Source organism: Melospiza georgiana, chromosome 2 (genome assembly GCF_028018845.1).
Source record: "Melospiza georgiana isolate bMelGeo1 chromosome 2, bMelGeo1.pri, whole genome shotgun sequence".
Taxonomy (NCBI): domain Eukaryota; kingdom Metazoa; phylum Chordata; class Aves; order Passeriformes; family Passerellidae; genus Melospiza; species Melospiza georgiana.
In genome coordinates this window covers 78,324,050-78,348,078 of record NC_080431.1, presented here as the reverse complement: position 1 = coordinate 78,348,078, position 24,029 = coordinate 78,324,050, and the positions used below count along the sequence as shown (strand labels likewise).

Below are 24,029 nucleotides of genomic sequence, written 5' to 3'. Positions count from 1 at the left end.
CCTCCTGTGCACGTCTGCACCTGGAGGGGCAGAGTTTTGTACATGAGCAGAGGTAGAGAATTTATTTTTCCCAGCTGCTCTTAAATGCAATTTTCCTGGCTTGGGAGAAAAACAGTAAGCCTGAATAATCATTCAATCAGACAGATCTAGTCTTCTACTTTTAATAAGATGCCACACACAGTCTGAGCCTTCCAGGAACTAACTGCTCAGCAGGAAATTCCAAGCATTTTCTCTTTTCTTCGTATCTCCATGAGGTGACAGCTGGCAGGGGTGACAAAGGACTGATGGAAGAGACTGCAGAGGAGGGATCTACCCCTGTTCCTGTGAAGACAATAGAGGACAAAAAAAAAAAAAAGAGTTCATGAAGTATTAAAACTAACTACTGGGAACTTAGGGGCCTTTTTTGTACCTTGTGACTGAATGGCACTGTCAGGCCAATAAGGACAGAGCTTTTATCACCCAGAGGGTGTTTGGGCACTGGAATGGGTTTCCCTGGGAAGCGGTCACAGCACCAAAGCTGATGGAGTTCAAGAAGCATTTGGACAATGCTGTGAGGCACATGGTGTGACTCTTGGGGCTGTCCTGTGCAGGGACAGGAGCTGGGTGATCCTTGTGGGTCCCTTCCACCTCAGAATGTTTTATGACCTAAGATTCTCTCTCACTTTATCTATACAAAGCTTATGTTACAATCTCTGGTAAGGGTGTGGAACCTGTGGCAGATATCCCAGGAGAGGGCTGTGTGCCTCCCTACAGGTGATTCATGCAGCAGGTGGTTTTCCTTGTCTTGTGGGCTGTGGGCAGGAAAGCACACAGGTGCAAGTGAAAGTTTAGAGTAGGGGCAGGCATTGGTCAAGCTTATGCTTTGTCTTTGCTCAGCCTGGAAAGAGGATGGGCAGGTGTCCATTCCCTAGTGTGGATCAGAAGCCAGGCTGAGATGGAGAAAGGCTTGGCACTGAAACCTGGCCTGGCCCTGGAGTAAAGGTGAGCATGGCACGCTGTATGCACAGGGCTGGAGGGTTGTGAAACTACAGGGAAAGTGCCAGAAAGGGAACTGTGGTGGCTTGAATAAAGTGTATTTGATGCAAAGGGCCAGGACTGGTGACAGTACTTGGTACATGCAGTCCTTGTTTTCTTGAACATATCTCCAGCTTTGTCATGATCTTGTCACATCCAATCATCTACTTCAGTTCTCTTTCCCTCAATTTAACCACGGGGGTACAGGAACTCACCCTTACTTGGCATTGGAAATTGCTTTCTACCCTGGACCTGCAGTCTGGCAAGTTCCTTGAGCAAGGGCCTTTGCCTGCATCTCCCTCCCCCTCCATATTCTTCAGGACCAAGCCTGTGATAACAAAAGAGGTGTTGGGCCCTCACCTCACTTGCATGGAACACTGTAGCTCATCACTGCAGTTTCTTCTGAAAGACAAGAAAGAAAGTACTGGTGAGACACACTGTCAAAAACCCACAAAAGCAATCCAGCATTGAGCCACTGTTCCTAGGAGAGGTGTTCCCTCCGTTTACAGGCTATAACTCCCCTCCATGTGACATGTGAAACCACTGGTGTGTGCCCATGCCTCTGCAGCTGGCAGGATTCACCCAAGGCAGGAGGCTGCAAGTCCCAAAGAGTTCCATCACAGTTATGAATGCTATGCAGTTATGAATGCTTCACTTTCTGAAGGAATAGCAATCCCTGACATATTTCTAGCTTTTCTTCCCACTAGGAACCTCACAGAACAGAGGACAAGCTGGTTTTGGTTTTATTCTCCTAATGGGGCCCTTTCTCTTCTGAGTCATCCCCCCAGTGTGGTCTCTCAGCCTTTTCTGTCTCCCAGAAAGCAAGTGCTCAGAAGCACAGCTCCTTGCTCCACCCTTGTTGGGAGAGCCAGACCCTCTGGTTCTACACACCAGCTTCAGGCCTGCAAGTTCTAGAGCCAGAGGGAGGAGGACCTACCATTTTGAACACCAACAGGTTAAGTTCATGCCTAGAGAGCTTCTAAGGGACAGTCAGATAACGAGGTGAGAGATGGTATTGTCTTAGACTCAACAAAATTCAGAAATCGTCTTTCCCGAAGTACATTTGGGTGGTTTTTGCAGTACGGCATCTGAGCTCACCTGGCATATAGTAATCATAGATCTTGATATTGGCTGGTTTATGATCCTTCACTTGCATGTCCTGCTCCACCAGGAAAGTGTAGGTTTGAGGCTGTCTAGTCAGCTAAAACCAAAAAATGCAAGGATTAAAAACAGAAAGGGACAGAAAAGTCCTGTAAGACAACCCCTTTCACCTACTTGCACTCAGGCTCTGTAGATACCTCACCACTGTAACACATTTGTTCTGCTTTCTAGTCCATCTCAGAAGTATCTTTTACTTCCCATTCTGGGACTTTTTGGTCACCAAATATAACTCAGCTCAGGGGGGAACATAAAAAACCTGCAGAGTCAGTGTGCACTACCTATATGGTGTGCTAGTGTTCCCCACCAATCCCACCTTCCCATCCAGCTCTACTCTGAGCTCCTTCATGCACCTGGCCTCAGTGGCTACTTTCTTATTCACAGTGACATCAGCTCTTATTCTCCAGTCTCACATAACCCTCATCATTAAGCAGACAAATACAAGCTGTGGACCAACATCTGCTGTAGGGTAGTAGTTACATGACCTGCTGTTGATTGCAGTGCACCTTGTGTTACCTGGCAGCTTGAGCTGAAATGTTGCTCTGTATTTTCTGCTCTGTGCTGTAGATGTAATGAAAGCAGCAGCTCTGCAAGCCTAATGCATCCATGTGACACTAACCCACCTGCTATGGGGCCAGCTTAGCTCATCCTACTCACAGAAACTGAGGATGAAGGATCATAGAAATGCTCCTTAGAAATGCTGGAGTTTTAAATACATGCCAGGTCTCATTTCTGGTGCTGTTTAGGTATTCATGGAGCTAGAAAAAGGCTGGAGTGGTTGTTAATCTGTTGATTCATGAGGCTGTGGAGCAAGCACTTCTGTTCACACAACCATCTGGTTTAGTTTCAAAGGATCTTGGCAAAATCCATGAGTAATCTTGCATGATCTCTGCTGCATTCAGGTTGCTTAAGAGCTTTCTGAGATTTCAGGCTTGCTTGGATTTGCTAGATGGATCTTATTACTACTCCTCAGTCCTACTCAGGCACCATATATATGGACTGTCAATAGTCACTTAACAGTGCCAACAGATGTAGGCTTAACATAAGAGTTTGCTGTGTTTCACTCAAGTTAAGTAGCCCTGTAAGTGGCTGTATGGATGAACAACTGCCAACTAACACGTTTCTAGATCAGCAAATGTGGCTGCTATGCAGGAACAACAGCTCTGGACAGTTAAAATAGTAATGAAACCAGTAAACAAGAATAAAAGCTGTCAGTCCATAGCCCCTTTAATGATGATGTTAGCCCCAATTATACTCACTTCCTCCAGGTAGAGAACGACTTGGTCAGCTTTGCTTTCAACTTTCTTCACTAAAGGCATTTTCTTCAGCTGAAAATAGGGGGAAAATATCAGAAAGGCTTTAATAAAAAGCAGAAATATTCAGGGGTGTTTGTCCTTGTGAGAGTACGGGCAAATATTTACATGGCCAGGGAAGCTGTTCATGTAGGGAAAGGCAAGGTGCAGCTTGGAAGAGACTTTGAGTATAAGGATTTCTTAGAGAGAAAATAACCTGTTTCTCTGCCCACAGGAATGATCACATTTCAGCATACAGTCCTGCATGATGGACATCCATCACTGTTCCCATCCCAGCTGGACACAAATTCACAGTCTCACCTCTTCCAGTGAACCTGCCACGGGGCTGTATCCAGACAGCAGCTCCACTTGGATCAGGACCATGTTGGTGGACACACGGTTCCCTGTGTAGCTGCAGCAGGAACCCAGGGGACAGCACTAATGTTACTTTCTGAGCCATGATCTCCAGATACTCCAGCCCAGCTTTGGTACTCAGGTGGAGGAATGTGCCTTTCTTTCCAGTGTTTCTCCTGTAAGCATACCTGTTTCTACACTGTAATAAATCTTTGTGCTTCCCTTGTTCTTGCTTTTAATTGTGCCAAGGAGAAAAAGTTCCTTGGAAGCCTTATGGTATTACCTTCTTTAGGCATGGCAGGGAATATCACATCCTATGCCTGTTCTCTTGGCAGGTCTGTCCCAAGCCAGGTGGGAGTACAGCAGAGGACAGTGGTGTGACAGCCAGGAGCAGAGGAGGGAACACTTAGGGATATGTGGCAGTCCCACAGACCTTCACATCATTAGGTTTTGAGACCTAATCCTAGACAGGGGTGAGACCCACAGACCTTGGGAGGATTGTGGTGAGGGGCAAGGGACAAGGCAGGACTACAGCCTGAGCCACCCCTCCGGGGCCTTGTGCCTCTCACCCAGCTGGGGAGAGCACAGTGGGGTCACCGCAGCACTTGGAGTTCCCCAGGAGTGAAGGGGAACCCTGCCAGCAAGAGACTGGTGTGGTGCCAGAAGCCTCTCAGCACGGGGGAGGAAAGGGGCAGCTGAGTGTCTCCTACCGAGCACGGATGGTGACAGGGAAGCGCGTGGCGTTGGGCACGGCGCACTCCGTCTGCACGGACACGGCAAAGGTGGCCTCGCTCATCCGGGGAGGGATGTGGTACCTCAGGATGGCCTGCCAGGGCAGAAAGAAGGTGGATGGCAGAGAATAGCAGGGTTTTCTTTGCTGGAGAGTATTCTTGGCTAGACTCGTATTGGTGTAAGAGAAAACTTGACTTGGCTGTCTTGTATTGGTGTAAGAGAAAACCATGTGGCAGAAGCAGAGGTTCTGCTGGTAGTGCACTGCTCCTGGTGGATTTCTTGGAGGAGAAGAGCTGCTCTGGCTGGATGGAGATGATCCAGATTTCATTTGGGGAGTAGATGTTACCTTCCTGCTGCATCACAGTTACCCCAACCAGCCTTGAAAGCCAGATTCTTGCAAGTTACTACAGCAGTTTGTTTTCACGGTTGGCTAAGTAGCAAGGTAAAATGTTCTCTGGCTTTCAGGGCTTTTCATCAGACAGACTTTTTCTTCCTGGCTGGGCTTACCTGCAGGAAAAGACACCCATGGCCCTGCACACGCAAGGTATAATCTTGGGCAATGGCTGGCAGCTCCACTGTCTGCAGCAGCAGGCGATTGCTTTTGTCTACTTGGAAGTTTTGGCTGAACCCCTTGGAAGTGAGAGAAACCTGAAGATCAGGGCTATCCTTGCTGAAGATGTTGGCTGCATACAGGGCTAGGGCTTCCAGAGCAGCAACCGTGTCCTGAGGAAAAAGAAAAACATCAGGAAAAGTGAGATTCCTGCTTCCTATGCATGCCCAGACCTTAGCCTTTTCCTCCCTCATACTGCAGCCACAATAAGGGTTGAACTTTTCCCTTTGGCTTTTAGCATGGGATTATCCATAACTCCCAGGATCTGTAAAACCATACACCCTTTTAAAATGGATTAATTTTTCTTTTTTTACTATGGGCTGTTAGAACCCATTGCTCTCAAAAAACCAGCATCAAATATGATGATGATGATGATGATGATGATGATGATGGCTCAAGGGGATTACCTGGGTTGAAGCAAAGCCTCCATATGGGTTTTGCTGCTTGGTGAGCCAAGACACAATCTTGGATGCCTTTTTGATTTCATCTGACGACAAACTTGACTTTGTAAGGTGAGCCATGAGGATACTAGATGTCAATTCCACATCAACAGATGGAGCCCGATACCAAGATAGGGAATCTTCTTCCTGTTTGGACTGTTGACTCCAGAATATTTGGTCATCTAGAGGTGGAGTGGGAACATCAATGGAATGTGTAGCTGCGTCTAGTGACTCTGGAGTTCTACTTAGCCCCTGTATATAGGTACTAAACAAACATGTACATTGGACATAATGCAGTTGGACAAGATACACGTGCATCTGCTGTTGCATCCCTGTTTGCTGCCCACACCTGGCTTTTTCCAGCAACACCTTTGGCTTGCAGGCTGGGGAGGAGTTCCACTATATCTGTGAAGCTCCCCTGGTTTGGGTGACTGGGAGGCCAGGACTGTGAGATGACCCATAGAGACAATGTGTCTCACAGTGTGGATATAACCTGGGACGGCTTGGCAAACTGAGGCTTGGATAGACAAGCCCTGGATTCCCCACAAAGCTCTGGCAGTACCCGTCCCCCCATACTCCTTCCCTCCATTCCAGTGGTGGTTCAACCCAGGGATTTCCACACGGTTCTGCCAGTGGCCCTCCCTCCTGCCCCAGGGTCTGTGGTACCTGATATTGTGGCAGCCTTATCCAGTCTTTTGAGGATTTTCTGCCTGAGGGCCTTGTCCCCTGCCACTGCGAAGGCGTTTGCAGCCAGTGCAAGGCTGTAGAGGTTGGGACTGCCAGTGTCAGCGTGGACCAGGTCCCTTATACACTTCAGAGCTTTCCCCACAACTGGGTCCTAGGATACAATTGAAAGCACTCTCGTTACGAGCAGGGTGTTTGGGAAGGGAATGCAGATTTCAGTGTGCAGAAGAGGATGGAAACCAAAGGCAGAGCCCAGGCACTGCCTGCAAGAGGCTGCGCACACAGCCCACTCCTGCTGCGGATACTCACGGAGTGAGGCATCCCCGAGCGGATGAGAGCTATCACAATCACAGAGCTCAGCCCCAGGCCTTCCTCCACTGCACCCTGCAGACACCACAAAACACAGATGAGGGATGCTATGAGAAGGGAGAGGGGAGTTTTTCAGTGCCTTCTGGTCCTCTAGCAAATGCCAGCACAGGAAACAGTGCTGGCCCTATTCCTTCTCCACTTTTAAAGGTCCTGCTTACCAGAGCACTTCTCTGCCAGGGTTCCCCAATCTCCTGTGGGCAGCTGATTCCCTCCCTCTGCTGAGCACACTTCCCTTTCTCCTCCCAAATGTAATATTTTCAGTAGCAGATTTCAATGCCAGGAGGAAGTGATGTTCCCACAACGCTGCTGCAAGGTGGCGAGTCTTAGCCCTTGAGATGGAGGTAGGGCAGGGCACTGTTTCAGTTCCCAAGTGCACATCATCAAATGTAAACCTTCATCATTCATAACTTGAAAAAGTGCCACAGTGACTAGGCAACCCTGAGTGTCACCCAAGGGTGACCCTGGGCACTTCAGAGCCTTCCTCCTGCAAGAGTTCATTTGTTCTTGGCACCTAAACTGGACTAGAAAGTGAAGGAGCTCTGAAGTACCTAATGAACCACCATTGACACACGTCATACCATCAGACCATTGTTGAAGAGCTTCCCCACACTCTTGAAGCAGCCAGATGGAGTCTGACTTTTAATCAAGGCACTGGCAGCATCCTTTATGTTTTGTTCATCTATGTGGATGAAGTCCCGGGCTTGGCTGAAGGTCTTCAGGACAAGAGCAGTAAGCCTAGAGCCAAGGAAGGAAGAAGGATATAGAACTGAATTGTCACTTGATGCACGTCTCTAAGAGGAGACAGGAGTCTCTGTGTCTTCTACTACATTCTGCCTGTAGAAATACTAGCAGGCCACAGCCCCTGTGCAGATGGAGAACTGGAAGCAGTGCACATGAGCCCAAGAAGCTTGAGGTCAGAGCCATGTGCAGCAAGAGAGAAAAAATTCAATTCTTCAGACCTTCAGAGCTCCGCTAATTTCAACAGGGTGCTTTGCTGCCCTGGAGGGCTGACATTTAGTGAGCTCACTCAGACCCATTCCCAATCCTGTCTGAGCACCATGCATTCTGAAAACCTGTAAAGAAGGTGCCTTTGCTGCCAAGTTTTCAGAATCAGTCTTTTTTATGGTGCTCAAGAACAAAAAATCCAACAGGGGTACTTCAGGTTAGCGCATTGTCATATTTGACTAAGAGGTGTCCCATAGACTAAGAGGAAGATTTTGTATATTTATCAAAACAGATAAATAGGGAAAGTGATGGCATATTGGGGAGTGTGAAACCTGGCATGACATAAATGTTATGGAGTAAGAGATGGATATTGCTCTGGTTTCAGCTAGAGTGGAGTTAATTTCTTCTCAGTAGCTGTTACACTGCCATGTTTTGGATTTGGCATGAGGACGGTGTTGAGCGAACAGCTGTGTGGTGCTTAATTTCCATCTGGGCTGAAGACATGACACCTTCCAAAAAGTCTCAGGAGTAATTTCTGTTCGAAACTCCACACCTTCAGACTGCCTCAGTTTCCCCAGACCAAAATCCAAGCCAGCTTGAGCCTTACCAGGTCAAACTTTTGCTCCTCAGTTATGTCTGGATATTGTTGCTTACCAAGTGTTTCCTGGCTCGCTTCCTTCCCCAAAGGCACTGTATGAGCCGTCTGTGTGCTTGTACAGGAGCTGCTGCTGATATCCTGCAGGAAGAGGCTGGGGATAGTGAAGATGCTGTGTGCCTGTCCTGTTCTCCAGGAGCCAACCTGCCCCACCAATCCTGCTGATCATTACAGAGAGCATTATCTCTGAGGAATTTAGCAGAGGGGTGCCGTGTACTGCGTGTTCCGCTGACATGCAGAACTGACTAGCCTGATTTACACTGCTGCAATTACTATGATGCCAGGCAAGGGATGCTGCACACATCCTGCTCAGCACCAGGCCTCTGCTGAGGCTCCTTCCACACAAGTACTGTAGTGGACACCACCAGCTTCACAAGTAGGAATTCACTCACCGCTTTCCAGGTAGCCAATGGCCTTCTGTTTGATTTCTGGAGTCAGCTGTCCTGTTTCTTCAAGGTATCGTGTGATAAAGACATTTGGGGCAAAATGAACCATGTTCTGCTCACCACAGCCACTAGACATCTGGAGAAGCTCATCTATGTTGTCCAGTGCTGTTCCCATAATGTCACCTACAGGACAGAACCACAGCTTTGGAAGCCATACGCATTCTTGCACATAAAACAACTCTGGTCTCACAGATTCTCCAGGTAACCTGCTAGGACTGATCTCAGTTCACCTCTGCTCATGTGATGTCTACAGACTGCAGGAATAGCGATTTGCTACTTGGCTGTCTCTCCCCTGGCTTGGTGAAATTATACATCCATCCAGTGCCACTTGTATAGGAGAGACAGGACACTGCTCTGGAACACAGTATCACACCTTGCTGTACATATTCCCTTTCATTACTTTGTTTGCTAAAGAGGACACAGTGGCACCAGAAGACATGTGCATGGCAAAATATTACTTCCCAAGACTCTTCTAAAAACTCACCTAAGAAAGAGATGTGGGCTCTCTCTGACCCAAGGACAGTGTTCTCTGGCAGAGTGAAAGAGATTGTCTCTGAAGCTGAAGTTCCTGCAAACAGCAAAAACATCAGAACAACAGGCATGAGGAAGATGGCAGAGTTACAGGTGTCCCCCAGGAGATGGTGTAAACAGGTCTGGGACCACCTCATCTGTTGGTGAAATCAGCATGCAAAAGAGAGGATCAGACAGAGATCCAGCCACCCATGGATGAGGGTCTGTGATGTGGTTAGGCTGTGACTTGATGTTGCCAGGAGCTTTTAGTACTGGGTAGGGCTGAATGGCTTTGCCTACCCATAAAAGCTCCAAGATCCCTGACTTTCTGCTCCCTCCACACCTTCAGAGAGTCCTAGAGTTGTTCAAACATCACACTGCTTCCATCTGATCTCTCTGTTCTGTGCATAAGCACAGCCCCAGTAAGACAGTACTTGGGGCTCTCTGCACCTACCTTCAGGGCACAGGAGTGAGGTGTGGGTCTTTTCCTCCAGCTGCCCCTCTGCCTGGTGGGGAAAAGGCTGGTCAGCTCAGAAAGGAGAGCAGTAAAATCAGAGACCAGCTGTGCAGCACCCCACCTTTGTGCAAGCACCTTTTCCATCCTCATGGGCCTTGGCTAAGGGCTTCACACAGACAGCAGAGACATCCATGCCAACAGTGAAGTTGTACTGGGAAGCAGGTTTCTAAGCTGCTGCATGGCCTTTGACCCCACTGCCCTGCCAGCAAGCAGTTCTGACATTTCTGTTCTTCCTTCCCAGAGCCACCCACCAGACTGTCTTGAGCCCAACCCAGCCCCAGCCTCGCCAGAGCCCTGCAGTGCAGCCTGACCTTCACCAGCAGGTGTTTAACCACTGTGTCCTTCCCTCCTGACTCTGGCACAACCGCTGTACGCTCCGTGCAAACATCTTCCTGCTCCACCGCCTCGGCAGTGACAGTGAAATTCACCTTCCCTAAAAAGCAAAACATCAGGAGGCTGGCTGGCACATCTTGCAGATGTTTTAGTTTGCTCAGCCTTGGGCTGCTCACTCATGTGTTGCACAGAATCTAGTCTCCCTTCCAGCCCAGCTCTGGGTTCCTCAAGCAGCTCTAGCAGTGCTTCCCACCCCTGCCCCTCCCTTGATCCCTTACCTAATTTTGTAGCTTTCACATCCCAGGAAAATGTTTTTGCTGAATCGGGGCACAGGCAAACAGTGAACCTGACATTTTCATGAAGAAACTCAAAATCCCTGGAGTCCATTAGGCTAAGCTGGAGCTAGAGGTGGAACAAAAGGGAGTTCAGGATACAGAGCTGCTGCTGCTGCTGTGTTTTTCCATTCGGGTCCTTGATTCAAATAACAATCAATCCCACAAGCCAGGGGTGAGTGTTTTGATGGGCTGTTGCAGTATCTGTGGGACACCAGCAGTGTCCCACGGACATGCAATCCACATTTATAAGGTTTGGCTTCTGGGGAGGGATAAACTGGTCAGTGATGGCTCTGTGTGGAACTAAATTGAATAACTTCTTTGGTGTCCTTTGCCAAGTGCCTAAGCAGGCAGCCCCTCTGTTTGGGTCTCTATTAGTAAAGGAGTTCCCACACATTCTTGTGCTCCAAAGCATCCTGGAGGGAGCCACTCACCACCATGCACTGCTCCAGATAGCTGAAGACTTTGACCTTCAGGGGAAATGACTCTCCCCGGAAAACAGAATAGGGCAGAGTGAGTTCCACAAAGAAGGGCTTGAAGCTCCGCAGGTTGGTGGTCTCTGAGATTCCCAAGCCATGGCTCTCTGAGGTGCAGAAGGTCATGGCTCTCCAGTCTGTGATACTGTCAGGTACTGTGACAGCTAGCTCAGCAGCCCCTGAATCACTGAGGAGAAAACAGAGTGGAAGAGGTTGTCCCCATCCTGGATAGATTTCTCTTGGGAAGACAAATGCAGAAATTCAGACTATGAAATGGAAGTGCATGTGAAGGCATGAGGATTCCTGGCAAGTAGGACAGAGGTATGGGAAGAATAGCAAATAGATAGGCAAGGAATGACTTGAGAGGAAAATGCAACCCAAAATTTGATTCTGAGCAGTGCTGCACCGGAAATTCTTCTTTTGTGTGGGCACAGAGGGCTCACAGGGGTGTGTGTTATACATCCAGTCTGTGCCATGGAGTATAGTGTGACACTTCCTATTGGGAAGGTGTGGAGACAATGGAACATGTCTCTTCTGAGGTGCATATTGACAGGACAAAAGGTAACACACAGCTGGAATGCAGGAGATTCTGACCTGACATAAGGAAATACCATGAGGATGGTCAAACATGGAAACGCAGTTTGAGGAATCTCCATCCTTGGGGATACATAGTACTTTACTACAACTTGATCTAACAAGACCTGCCTCGTGTACAATGTTGAGCTATGGATCTGTGGAGGCCTCTTACATCCTGCAAGAGTGTGTGATGTTAAATTCCTAGAAGCATTTGGAAAATCTCAAGCAGAGACAGGAACTGAACAAAAATTCCATTGTCCTTATCCACTTCATACCTCCCTCCTTTACTTTGTGCACAGAAGGCAACAATGCCCTGTCTCTGCTCCTCCCCATTCCCTCTACTGTGTCTGGTAGAAAGTCTGTACGCCTGTGGAGCCACAGCCTGTAGTTACTCACTTGATGGGAACCAGAGTCCAGATGAATGTCTCTGGGAACCAGGTACGTGCTGCTGCTGACTCGCTGCCCAGCTCGGTGTGCTCTGCCTCAGCAGCTTCAACAGCAGCATCTGCTTCTGAGTACAAGCTCTCCAGGTCTTCCAGCTCATCAAAAGCTGTTGGGAATACGAGCATTCATTCAAAGGCAGAGCAACTGTGAAACCAGGATAGAGTCCAGCCAGGAAAAGCTCAGTTCTCCTTCCCTTGACTCCCAGCCCAAACCCCCTTGTCCTATCCAAAATGCCCTCAACTTCATTATTGTCTTCCACAAGACTACCCAGAAGGCCAGGGGGATTCCAATGCATGTGCTCCTCCCCATGAGACATTTTACCTGCTCACAGTTTTGCTCTCATTCCCTGCAGAAAAGCCTAGATACTCCCCAATGCCAATCTTGGTTCATTCTCTGGTTTCCAAAAAGACCTCTCCTAGTCTCACAAACAGATTTCTTTCCTGAGACAGATGCCCCATTTCCCTCCTTGACCATATTATCTTCCTGCTCACCAGCTGAAGCTTCCAAACAGGTTCGAACCCTGCAGCCACCTCTCTGCCCCTCCAGTGCTCTGGACACACACTCCTGCCGGGGCTTTTCCCTTCTCCCTGTGGAGCACAGCTCCTGTACAGCCTCCCACTCATGCCTGTAAGCCATCCCAGCTCCTAAGCACATTCTTGTTCAGCTGCCCATGTGCAGCCTATATGTTACCCGTGCTCTCCAAAGAAACAGGAAAAATGGAGATGTACACATGTAGTCGTAGTCAAAAGTGGTCTGGGTGCGGCACTCAATTGGAGACTTGATTTTAAGGCTGGTTAAAAATGTTAGACCTGCATTCTGGAGGAAAGAAGGGGACAAAAGAAGGCATATTTCTGTGGAGGGCTTGGTGTGTCCGAGGGTCTGTCTCTTCCCCCTCCTCCCAGCATACCACAGCTACTCTGTGTTGTTTGCAGGTTGTGCACCTCAGCACAACCTGCAAATTTATATCAGGCAAGAAAGCAGAACTGTCCTGCTCCCAGAGCCTGGTCCTCATGCCAAAGGACTGTGGGGATGACCACTTGCATGTGCATGCCTGTACACAAAGTCATTATCTTGACACCACCGTTTGCTGCCCACCCTGACCCAGACTTTTCTTTATCATTCACTGCCATTCCTTTCTACTGTTCTTTCTCTCCTTTCCCTGGGCTCCCCTTTTCTCTCGGGTGCTTTGCTTCTCCAACCTCCAATTTTCTCTGACACAGGCTGACAATCCACACTCCTTCCAATCCATAGAAAGTCTAAAGGGGGCCAGTGGGGAGTTAAGTTCTAGGAATCTGCCTGATCAATGGGAATTTATCATGCTGGGAGGACAGAGTGTCATTGATCTTTTAGTTCAGAAGCTTGGCAAATTCAGATTGTGAAGTCACCAGCATTTACAGGAAAGACAGTCTGTAAAGCTACCCAGTGCTGACCTGGGATACAAAAGGGCTTGGCTCAGCTCTTATATTTCAGCGTTTCTGGAAATTAGATTTACCTTCAGAAGTTCATAAACATCTGGTTGGGACACTGCATAAGAGTATCTGTTGTACATGAACGGTGACATCATTCCCGGTGAAGGGGTGGCCTTAGAAGCACCAGTGATGCCTGGGCTCTTGTGGATGGTGCAGTAGTCACTGTAGATATCTGTGAGGGTGCTGAGCTGCTCCTGAGCATAGCTGAACATATTATACACCTGCAGAGAGAGAATGAAAACAGTACAGGTCAGTGTAAGAGGTGTGAAGATTTTCATTTCTATCCAGAGATTTCCTGTGACCTCAGAGGCCAAGGTCAGGTCCTGCTTGTCACAAAAACCCAGCCCCAAGGGGTTTTGAATTTTATGGAGAGCCTCCACAAACTTTGGATTCATAGCACCGGAGAAGAACATGAGCCCCTCTGGGGTATGGCTGCATAGCTGTGGCCACCTCCAGCTTAATAATTGTACCTGTGAACTGAATGCAAACACTGAGGACACCTTCCCTGCATGGGAGGAACATTGGACAGCTTCTTGTCTGACTGAAGGCACATCCTGGATCCACCAAGCCAGTGTAAAGAGGCAATTCAGGTGTCCTTAAACCAAGGTCTAGAGGAGAAAAGGAACCCTTCCACTGCCAATACACCACCTAGAGCCCACTCTGTGAATGGAAGGACTGTCTGGTTCATGCGAGCTGGAACAAAGACATGGAGCCTACCCCATGCTTGGCTTTTTTTTTTTTTTTTTTTTTTTTTAACATGACTTTTTTTCAGACCACTGCCATGTATCAGTTCAGGAGATGGATGTCTCTTGCCTTCTTCTTGTCACTGTGGTAAAGCACTGTAAGTTTAACCAGGATGTGACTTCAGGCTGTAGCTGGGGACGACTATGGGTTATTCTAACAGAATACACCCTCTAGACACTGGAAATTTTGGCTGATGTTTGATGTTGGCCCTCATTTTTTCTCATTAAGCCATGCCCTGTCCCCATTCAAGCACTTGTTGGTATGTCCACCGTGCCTTATTAGCCAGCAAAGGTCAGCACTGGAGTGACTCACACTATCCCTGGACAGCTCAGCCTCTGGCCTCAGGAGAAGGACACTTTTGTCAACTGCACGGATGCTGCACAGGGAGCCTGGTGCAGCCTGCAAATGGACCTGGACAGTCGATCCTGGGAGTGCCACTGCTTCTGAGAAGCCAAGCTTCACCTGAAACAGCAGGAGAAAGGGGGGCTGCAGACACTGAGAGACGAAGGAAAGGGGAAGCTGTGGTCTGCTGCATATCTACTGCCAGTTTGCAGATCATTATCCACCCTCCAGCCTACCTGCCCCTCTGTGTTTTGTGCACTGCTTACATGGTTCCTGAAGCAGCTGGAGACTTTCAGACGCAAGGTGTCAGCTGCCACTTCTCCCTCAGGGAAGGCAATGTAAACAAAGAGGGTAGCCATGGATGAAATGAGGTCAATGGGCAGAGTGATGTTGAAAGACCCACTGTACTGACCTGAAGGATGAAGGAAAAATTGAAAAAGTATGGCAAGGTGCAAAGAAGTCTTCAATTCAAGGATGACAGCAGCAATGTGGTCTTCCTCTGTAATACTTCTGTACAGATTCTTGCATAAAAACTATTCTGCCTTGCTTCTGGCGAGGCCACAGCTAGGCCAGAATGGAGGTTTTTATAGCAGCAACCTTGTATCATGACACACCTCGGCAACAGTGAGAGTTGGAAGAAAAATGAGTCTTTCCACTTGAGCTCAGAAAGACTCCATAAGTTACTTTGCCATTTTCCTGCTTGGTAGATAAACTCTGACAGTTTCATCATTTGATCAGAAAAAGAAAAAGAAGGAAATTAAAAGACAGAAAAAAAGATAGCATATTTCCTATAGGTTTTTTGTGCCACCTCTGTGGTTTCCTGTTAGTGTCAGGTCTCTTTCGTCTCCTTCTCCATCTAGGCTTGAAAGACTTTCTCGTTGGATCCTTAATCTGTTCCTGGCAGTTAGATGCCCTTACCTGACGGTGGATCAAGAAGCACTGTTGTTTGGCCATGATGCACAAGGGACCCTCTGGCCATAACCTAAAGGGTAATGAACAGAACGAAGGGTTGAGAGTGCCTCTGCTCCACGTTTCTGGGCCAGCAAAGGGCCCTGTGCTGACACAGACCAGGCGCAGAGCTGCGCTCGCTGGCGCTGCCCGCACTCACCAGGTGGTAGAAGTGTGCCCTGGCAGCCCGGTGGCCCAGCTCTGTGGCGAGTATGTGGTAGTGCACAGTGACCTGCTGCACGTCCCCACAGGCTAGCACTGCCTGCAGGGGCTGGATCCTCACCGAGCTGCGGCTGGAGGAGTAGAAGGCCCTGAGTGGGAGCGATGCAGTGCCGTAAGAAACCTTCACGTTCCGACCGTTCGTGTCCTCCGGCTGGGACTTTGCCTGCGGCACAGAAAAAAGTGTCTGAGGATTTCCTACAGCTCTTCATACACCAAAACCAAGGCTGACTAAACAGTGGGCTCTGAACTATCCCAGCATAGGGTGTCTACTTCCACCTACACCAAGTTCAATCAGTCCTTTTCTGTGGAGCTTGGCATTTGCCTGCTGTCCCACACTCTGGGATAACTAGTGCCCAAACAGGAGCAGGGAGCTGTACGCTGCTAGGGCTTTAGCTGAAGTCTGAAATTCTGCCATGCTGCTGCTACCCTGGGAGCAAGCCAGATCATTTGACTATGTGAAGTGGTTTATCAGCCCCTGGATCAAACCACTGAAGCCTTTGCTTCTATCTGGTATATTTGGGTAAAGTATTAGTATGGATCTGCCCTTTTAATGTATTTCAATTCTAATGATCTGCTTAGCTACAGACTGGTTTGCAATAACTGGTTCCTAACCTGTAGTATAACTTTACTGCTGTTGTCCCATGCTGATGTCTCTAAGACGAAGGAGGCCATCCCAGTGTCATCTGTGAGGTAGGTCTTGGTCTGCTTCCTGCTCCCATAGGACACTGTAAGAATCACCTTCTTGTTCTTCAGGGGTGTCCCACTGGCACTTCTGAGTTCCAGCTGTAACAATGCAGAGAACAGTCAGAGAGTTGGAGGCCTCAGGATTGAAAATCCACCTCCCAGTAGAAGTCCCAGTCCTCCTCTCTGTAAAGGGACTCTCAGTGTGAATTTTGACATCTCCAACCCTTCCCCATTTATGTAGCAGCCATCTCATCTGGCAAAGCCACAGATCCTGCAGTCATACCTTTGGATAACCTCTTGGTAGATATGTCAAAGGAGGGACTGGGACAGAGGATTGTGCTGGCAGCTTTGGGCAGCTCAGAACAAGAGGACCCCTGGGCACTTCTGTGCCTACCACCTGCTTGGGCCCAGCCACTGGGCTTTCCATGTTTCTTCCCTTTTCACTCACATTTCCATAGTAGGGAGCTCCTTGCTGATAGTAGTAGCTCGTCCCCCAGAACTGGAGAGTTGTGATATCAAAAGTGACCTTGCAGTTTTCAGTGGTGTTGAACTCCACCCCTGGGAAAGACAGGAAGAACATGCAGGTGAGCAGAGTGTCTAAGCAGGCATCAAGATTGGATAAACTCAGTTAAGGGGTGGACTATCACTCATAGGGCACTGCAGTTTCTCCATGCAGCTTCAGGAGTCATTCAACACACACGCACTCAGCTAGAGTGCCTCCTACACTCTGACGTGACAGAATGACAGCTGTCTGTCTGGAGGTCTCTGTCAGACACTTCTCAAACACTCTTTCCCACTTTAAGAAGGTCCAACTCACATTTGTCCCTTTCAATTCTCCTTCCCTCCTCACAGCAGTCACTAGAAGGCAGCATTTTTCCTTGCCTTTCCCATGTCAGTTCTCAGCCTGATGTCTCCTCCCGTGTGCCCATCTGAAATCACTGCAGCTGTTTGCTAAGTGAATGTGTGTCACTGTTTCTGGCAAGGGGCCATAAAACATTTTCTTTGCAGGAAGAAAAGGAAGGCTTTGCAAAATCTTGTGAGAGTGGGAACCTTAGAAAAAACATTATCTCCCTATCTGGGATGTAGAGATAAATCTAATGAGGAGCTAATAACAGTATACAGTTAGAGCCTTGGTTATGTCTAGTTGCTCTGAATAACATTTCATTTCAATAGACTGTCCTAAAATGTGGTTTATAAACAAGATAACCTGTCTTGGCCCACCTCTGTACACACTTTTAATTTGATGAGAGGACAAGAGAAAGCAGGTCCTGCCTATCTCTGTCAAAACAAAATGACTGCCAGAGCAGGAATCATGACTGGATGAACTCAATTGTCTTATAGATAAAACCCCAAAGACAAGTACATTTTACGAGTGTAAAATAGAAGATTTTCTACAAAGTGTAGAATCAGTTTTTTTCTACCTGTTCCACTTTCTTTCAGAAAAGCCTCAGCCTCCAGATTGAAATCATAATTATCACCATGCTTCCGGTGGAAAATCTTAGTATTCACTTCAGTGGAAAAGCAGCCATCCTCATTGGTCTGGGAATATGAAATTGCATTTGTTAACCAATCATGAAGGCAAAAAGAGTGTTCTGTCCCTTTGCCCTCTCCCCTCCCTTCTGCAGGAGGGGTGGGTGCTCCCGTGCTCACCTCGCCACTGTAGTCCTTGCAGATACTGCGCTTGCCTTTGGAGGACCTGCGGTTATAGCGGATGTGTTTGCGGCACACCACGGCCCTCACGCTGCCGTGCACTGCCTTCCCATAGCTGTACCTGGCAAAGGGAGCACAGAGGGCTTACACTCACACAGAAACACTGCCTCAGGTGTGAGGCATGTCAGCTTTACCCTGTGGTTTGCAGCCACACAGCCCAGCAGCCTGCAGTATATTCACAGGTCATCGGCTCAGCAGAGGAGGCCAAGAAGTACAAATGGCCTCATCAGATTGAGGCAGAAGGCGCTGCTGGGCGAGTTCTCTCCAAGCCAACACCAGCCCCAACAGGCAGGGCTAGGGGACACTGTGCTGGCCACGAGCTCAGCCATTATTCCTACAACCCTGTCACTAACAAATACAGCAGAGGTGCTGTATTGTAGGGCACAGGCTACATTGAGGGAATGCACTGTCACCTTCAGACGCACAGAGAAAGTAGGGAGAGACAATATGGAGAAAGGTGAGAGTCCAGGAGGATTGCTTGGCAAAGGATGACAGGGTACCAACTCTTGGGGTGAGGGTAGGGCTGGCAGAGAACATTTTGAGCTCAGTTATTGATGGCTGTGCATTTTCCAAACCAGTAAAAATGCACCTTCTGCCACGATAAGTCAGCTCACATGCCACAGACGTGGAGAGGGAAGTTTTCCTCTAGGATGGTGACCACCTGAGGCATCTGGATGGAGACACTGAACTTGGGCAGCACTGTGTGAAAGCAAGAGAAAGATAATTCAGTGAGAATAGAAAGACTTAATTTGCTCCAATCCTTCCAAAGTGGTTGTTTACAGAAAATAAAATCTCTCCTTTCATTCCAGCACATGGCCTGGTAGGAATACATCAACAGCCCAGTTAGGAGAATGGGACAGCAGCAGGCAGCTTGAGTCTCCTCCCCAGAGCACAGCTGTGGGACAGTGTCTCAGTCCCATCCTCAGGACATGGGGGAGGAGGAATCCAGTGGGCCTGGGTGAAGGTCAGTGATTACACCTGTGGGCAGGCAGCTGCACTTCCCAGGAGACAGCACAACCTGCACAGCTGTTGACAGCTGCATGGCCCATCCAGCTCTGTGTGAGGGGGTGCGGCTGGAGGCTGGCAAAACACCTTTCTCTGCTGCCACCAGCTTCCTGAGACTCTTACCATACTCCTCCACCCTGAAGGTGCGTGTGAGGCCGGGCACTCTGATGGCGTACTCTCCAAGCGGTGCTCCTGCAGCCAGCGGGAAGGACAGATCCACAATGCCGCCCACAGGTGCAACATCCAGCCACTGTGCAATTCGGTTCCCCTTGGGGTCCTGCACAGGTGGAGCAGAGACTAGTTATTTTCCAGTGCAAAACTACTCTTTTGCAGGATGTCCAAGATACCAGGGCATGGTCTGACCACATATTCTCTTGTCCTGAGGGCCCAAGTCTATCTATGGCACAGCAACAGTGCTCAGGTGAGCCCAGGCTCAAAGAGCAAAGGACATTGCTCCCTGTCTCATTGACAAAGTAAATCTATCATATCATTGTTTCCTGGTGGCACTGCCATCTCTGACTGCTGCAAAGCTGTTGTTTACTGCCTGCCTGTCTCACTAAGAGAAAGAAGTGGTCCTTCAGAGATCTCTGTGGTCACCTGAGCTGGCACAGCCCACAAGGTCACTGTAGAGAAATTCCGCCTAAGGCACAAGCTACGGGGGAGTGATGTCTTGAATCCCCAGGAAGGAATGGGGAAATGAGTCCAGGACTCCATGCAGGGGAACCATTGAGGCCCAGTCATGAAGGACAGTGCTCTCCCAGTGCTGGTTCTGGGAGGGCAGGGTGTAGAACTCCAGGTACAGCCACACTGCCCAGCCAGTAGGAGCTTTGTGATGAGCTGATGGGATTGCTCCCATTCATCCTGAGGTAACTGACTTTCTGCATCGATATTTCCCAACCACCATCTCCGAACCCGTGTCCTCCCCAAGGTGAGAAGAGTTCATCACTTACAATAAAGTAGGAGCTTTACCTTCAGTTCCACCAGGCGCTGCTGTGGGGAGGAAATAACAGTCACTGGTGGGATGCTTTCAGATAAGTTACGTCCACCTCCCTGGTATTTTTTATTTCCCCAACCATCCACCAGTCTTCTCTAAGCAATTCCCAGGGACTGCCCATAACCCATGAGCAGCTGCTGTGGTGCCCAACACTGTTTGTAAGCACCAAAAGCAATTTTGAGACCAGCTGTACACACATCTCCTGGCTGGGCCAAGCACTGATCTAGAAGACATGCAGTCAGCTCATAACATTTCCAGACTTCAGGCATCTTCCCTCTTGACTTACTGTTTCACTGCTGGCAATGAAGTTCTGATCCAAGGTCACAATCCGCAACTTGACTACAAAGCAAAAGGAAAACAAGACTGGTTGAAATGAAATCAAGGCTCTCAATAGTAAATAACAAGAACACATGGCTAAGAAAGATGTGTGCATGTGCTTCACTGAGAGGGTGTGGGCAGCAGATAGAGCCTTCCACTCCTAGGCCTATGCCCAAAGCCCTGCTAGGAGCTGGCAGCCTGCTAGAAAAGAAGGTGTGAGGAGAGGCACTTTGGGGCTTTCTGGGAAGGCTGGCAAACAGCATTTTTCTGGACAGTGGGCCTGTGGTGGGCCACTCAGTCTTGCCTGCAGTGAAGGCCATCCCAGTGCAAAGTGTGGAGAGGCATGGGCCCAACAGCTGAACCCTGCGGTGATCCGAGCTGTGCAAGGGCAGTGGTGGGACCTATGGGTCTGCAATCCTCACCTGAGGAAGTCTGTGGGGAAGAGAGGGCTTGAGAGCCCTGACAGACAGACATGGCTTTGACTGGAGCAATCATGAGTACAACACTGTGGCTTCTAAATCTTTTCTAACACATCAAGGAAAACCCACAAGCCCTGTTCACAGCGGCATATGGCACGCTGACACAGAAGAGAGATATTCCCAAACCCCTCTAAGCCTAGAAGTGATGTGGCCATCTCCCTTCCTGAGCAGGTCCTGCTCAGAGGACTAGAGAGTACCCCACATTTTGCGGCCTGAGGACCAGTCTGTCTCTCACAAGACATGGCATTCTGTCCATACCAATCTGTCCAGGTTTGTACACAGGTTTGTCTGTCTGGATAAAAGTCTTCTTGTCTGCATGCTTGATTAGGACTTTCTGTTTCTTCTGGAACTCTGAGTTGGCTTCCATGACTGTGATAACAACAAAAGCCACTTCCTCAGGGTTTCCAACAGGAGGAGGGACCTGCAGGTATAGTTATAACCATCATTCAGAGTGGATCCCATTCACTGATCCCGAGGTTTTTGGAATAACAATTATGATATAACTTTTGGGTTGCTCTAGTTTTTCTTGCCTGAAAAGAGTTCACAGAACATTTCAAAAAGTTTTCTAGAAGGGTAAAATATTAGTGGGGCTACATAGCAGAAAGGACACTGGCAGATCTACGCAGGCTGGAGCAGAAGATTTACTGGCCAGTTAAGATGTCCTCATGGGAAGGCACAACTCTTTGCATTCCTGCCCAGCAAGAGCAGAACCCATGCCATATCCACCCTAGTGAAAACCCTGGAAAGTATCTTCCTCACCTGAAAGCTTGTGCAATGGAAGAAGGGGAGCTGAGAGATGGACTGAGAGATCAGAGTCTCATTCCCAGCTCCGCTTTGCAAGGTGACCGACACATGGATTGGGACTGCTTGCTCTCTGCTGAGCTGGAGACACACTGTCTCTGAGAAGGGGTAGTAGAGCTGAGATGGTATTGCCACAGCATAGTTTCTGTTGGGAAAGAAAAAAAGAGAAGAGAGAGAAGAGTGAGAAGAGAAGAAAGATTAAACTGACTTTCTAAGAAAGCAGGTTTTGACCTGTATTTAGGTACTTCCTAACAGACTTCTGCCCTCTTCACCCCACTGTCATGACACCAGTGGGACATGACGCTGTTCTCATCCATGGGTACTGCAGACATTGATACTGAGGCAGTGCTATATGCTGTATGCTGCATGCACATATAAAATTATAAAGTGACTGCCTTACAAACTGAAAGTGAAAATAAGGTGAAGGGACCTCCCCATGTCATCCAAGGGATCAGCACCAGCTTGGCTTTCTTGCAGGTCTCCCAAGTCTTCAGTGTTTTCACGGAACCACACTACATTACCACCATCAGGTTTTTTTGGCTGGTTTTCCCACTGTTCTTGGGCTCAGAAACAATGCCCTCTGTGAGGGACCCAGTGTCCCAGCTTCATGTCCCAGACACAGAAACTCATGAGCACCTTCACTTCAGCTCCTGACACTCTTGTCCTCTTTGCACTCTACTTGCTCTGCCACCCCTGCATCTACTCTGAGCTGCATCCATAACACCAGAGAGCTGTTCACACTTTGTTTCCATCTTTTACTGTACTGTATCACCTAGGACCAACAAAAAGCCAACATTCAAGCAGATTTCAAAATTCTTGTCACTGACTCCTCCCACTCACTGCCTCAGGACAGGCTCAGCCAGCAGCATATTTTGCAGGAAGCAGAGGGCAGGGCCTGGAAAGATCAGAAAAGCAGGAGGAAGGGAGATGACCTGCTGGCAGTTCTCAGCTGGAGCTCAGCACCCTGGCGAGAAGGAGTCAAAGTCCTGCTGGCCAGGAGCCCTTGACTGCTGTCACACTCGAGTGCTGCCAAGCTGCCTTGAGGATCTCAAAACACATAAAAACAACATTTTGTTTTTCCTACTTGAGCTGACTCATGGCACCTCCCACTTGCCGATTGTGCCAAAGGATGGGACGAGCACTAAAAATTCACTGCTTGAAACCTCCCATACCCTTCCTTGCTTTTAATGATCTTTTACTCTGGAACATTTTTTTACACCCCATTAACATTTCATCCTTGCCCTTGCCTTCTGAGCTATAAAAGTAAGAAAGAACATCTCTGGGTCTGTCATCCAAGGGTCCCAAGATCCAAGCTGGATAACAAATCTGTGAAAAAAATTGGAATACAGGCAGGACAGCAGACAGCCTATTGAAGGAAGTGGTATTTCCCTAAAGCAAAGCTTCATGCTGAGGGTAACAATGGCAAGCAGACAGCAGTAAAGCACATCCTTTGCGTGGGAGCTTGTCAGCCTATGGAACAGGTCCTAGAGGAAGTACTCCCATTGGAGAAGGTTTTTAAAACTAGGCTTGTGCACAGCACACCACATGCAGCAGGAGGGAACCCAGCTACAACCCACTGCTGTATTTTTCACTGTAACATCTACTGCTCAAGCACAGTCATGCTTCTGTTTGCACTTGTGCCATGGCTGCAAAAGCAAACGCCATCAAAAAAAAGCCAGAACGAGTTCACAAGCCAGGACATCACAGCAGTGTCTGCTGGAACAGGAGCTGCATTCCTGACAAAGTATAGGAAGAGAAGCTGTGCTAGGAATTGCCCTTGAGAGAGGTAGGAGGAAAGGTGTGGTGGGAGCAGATGGCCAGCCAAGCCTGAACAAACACACTGCTGTACCAAGAGCATCCCTACCAGATACTTGGGCTCATGTTTGCTCACTTTGTAGACACCCAGCTTTGCTGGCTAAACTATTAAATGGTGACCTACGTCTCTGGGAAGAAAGGCTTAGCCCAAAGGAAACATGTTCTGGAACACAGTAGGAGATGTGAGATATTGGAAGGTCAGAATTAAGCACATGCAGAAAGCTGGCAGAGTCATTCTGCCTGAGTCCTTGCTGAAACACATGGTCTACATCAAAGGCACTAAAGGAAGAGCCAATTAGCAGGGGGAAGGTGGGGAAAAGGCACATGGAAATCAAGCAAAACCTTGGGAACCTGAGAAATTATGCCTCTCCAGAAAAACACACCTCACCTTAAGACTTCTGTCCCATTTCTGTCATCTACTGCCACCCCCACGGGGATCCCTCACAGACCAGAGCACATTTGCAAAGCAGTGATGTTCTTACAGCATTGCAGGCATTCCAGCCGTGCTAGGCAGGAGAAGGATGCAGCCCCACGGGAAAATGATCCTCCACATAGCTGAATGCCGGTCGAATTCCTCCAAGGAAAGCTTAGCCACTCCTCAATACCCCCTT

At 48.6% G+C, this 24,029-nt stretch overlaps 1 protein-coding gene across 1 annotated transcript; it reads right to left on the bottom strand.

The window, feature by feature from the left end:
- Positions 1 to 151: 151 nt before the first annotated feature.
- On the bottom strand, positions 152 to 23,971 carry LOC131096812 (alpha-2-macroglobulin-like protein 1). Its single transcript, XM_058045434.1, has 36 exons — positions 23,901 to 23,971; positions 21,562 to 21,748; positions 21,061 to 21,223; positions 20,292 to 20,344; positions 19,981 to 20,001; positions 19,135 to 19,288; positions 18,621 to 18,705; positions 17,947 to 18,067; positions 17,718 to 17,835; positions 16,745 to 16,854; positions 16,225 to 16,395; positions 15,551 to 15,775; positions 15,361 to 15,424; positions 14,709 to 14,854; positions 14,413 to 14,562; positions 13,380 to 13,577; positions 12,616 to 12,703; positions 11,840 to 11,993; positions 10,826 to 11,054; positions 10,338 to 10,461; positions 10,038 to 10,159; positions 9,664 to 9,715; positions 9,184 to 9,267; positions 8,646 to 8,822; positions 8,253 to 8,334; positions 7,232 to 7,388; positions 6,594 to 6,668; positions 6,267 to 6,438; positions 5,568 to 5,782; positions 5,058 to 5,273; positions 4,529 to 4,644; positions 3,786 to 3,876; positions 3,432 to 3,500; positions 2,113 to 2,215; positions 1,375 to 1,416; positions 152 to 321 (listed from the first exon to the last, which is right to left on the bottom strand). Exons 1-35 carry the CDS (start codon positions 23,969 to 23,971, stop codon positions 1,376 to 1,378), a joined length of 4,404 nt encoding a protein of 1,467 aa, XP_057901417.1. The 3' UTR covers positions 152 to 321; position 1,375.
- Between the last annotated feature and the right edge of the window lie 58 nt (positions 23,972 to 24,029).

Excerpts from the sequence above, each read along its gene's own strand:
- LOC131096812 (XM_058045434.1), bottom strand. The coding sequence starts at position 23,971 with ATGTGGAGGATCATTTTCCCGTGGGGCTGCATCCTTCTCCTGCCTAGC. Across the intron at positions 15,776-16,224 it reads GCAGTAAAGTTATACTACAG|GCAAAGTCCCAGCCGGAGGA; the intron begins GTTAGGAACCAG and ends TCTGTGCCGCAG. Across the intron at positions 11,055-11,839 it reads TGGACTCTGGTTCCCATCAA|TGATTCAGGGGCTGCTGAGC; the intron begins GTGAGTAACTAC and ends TTTTCTCCTCAG.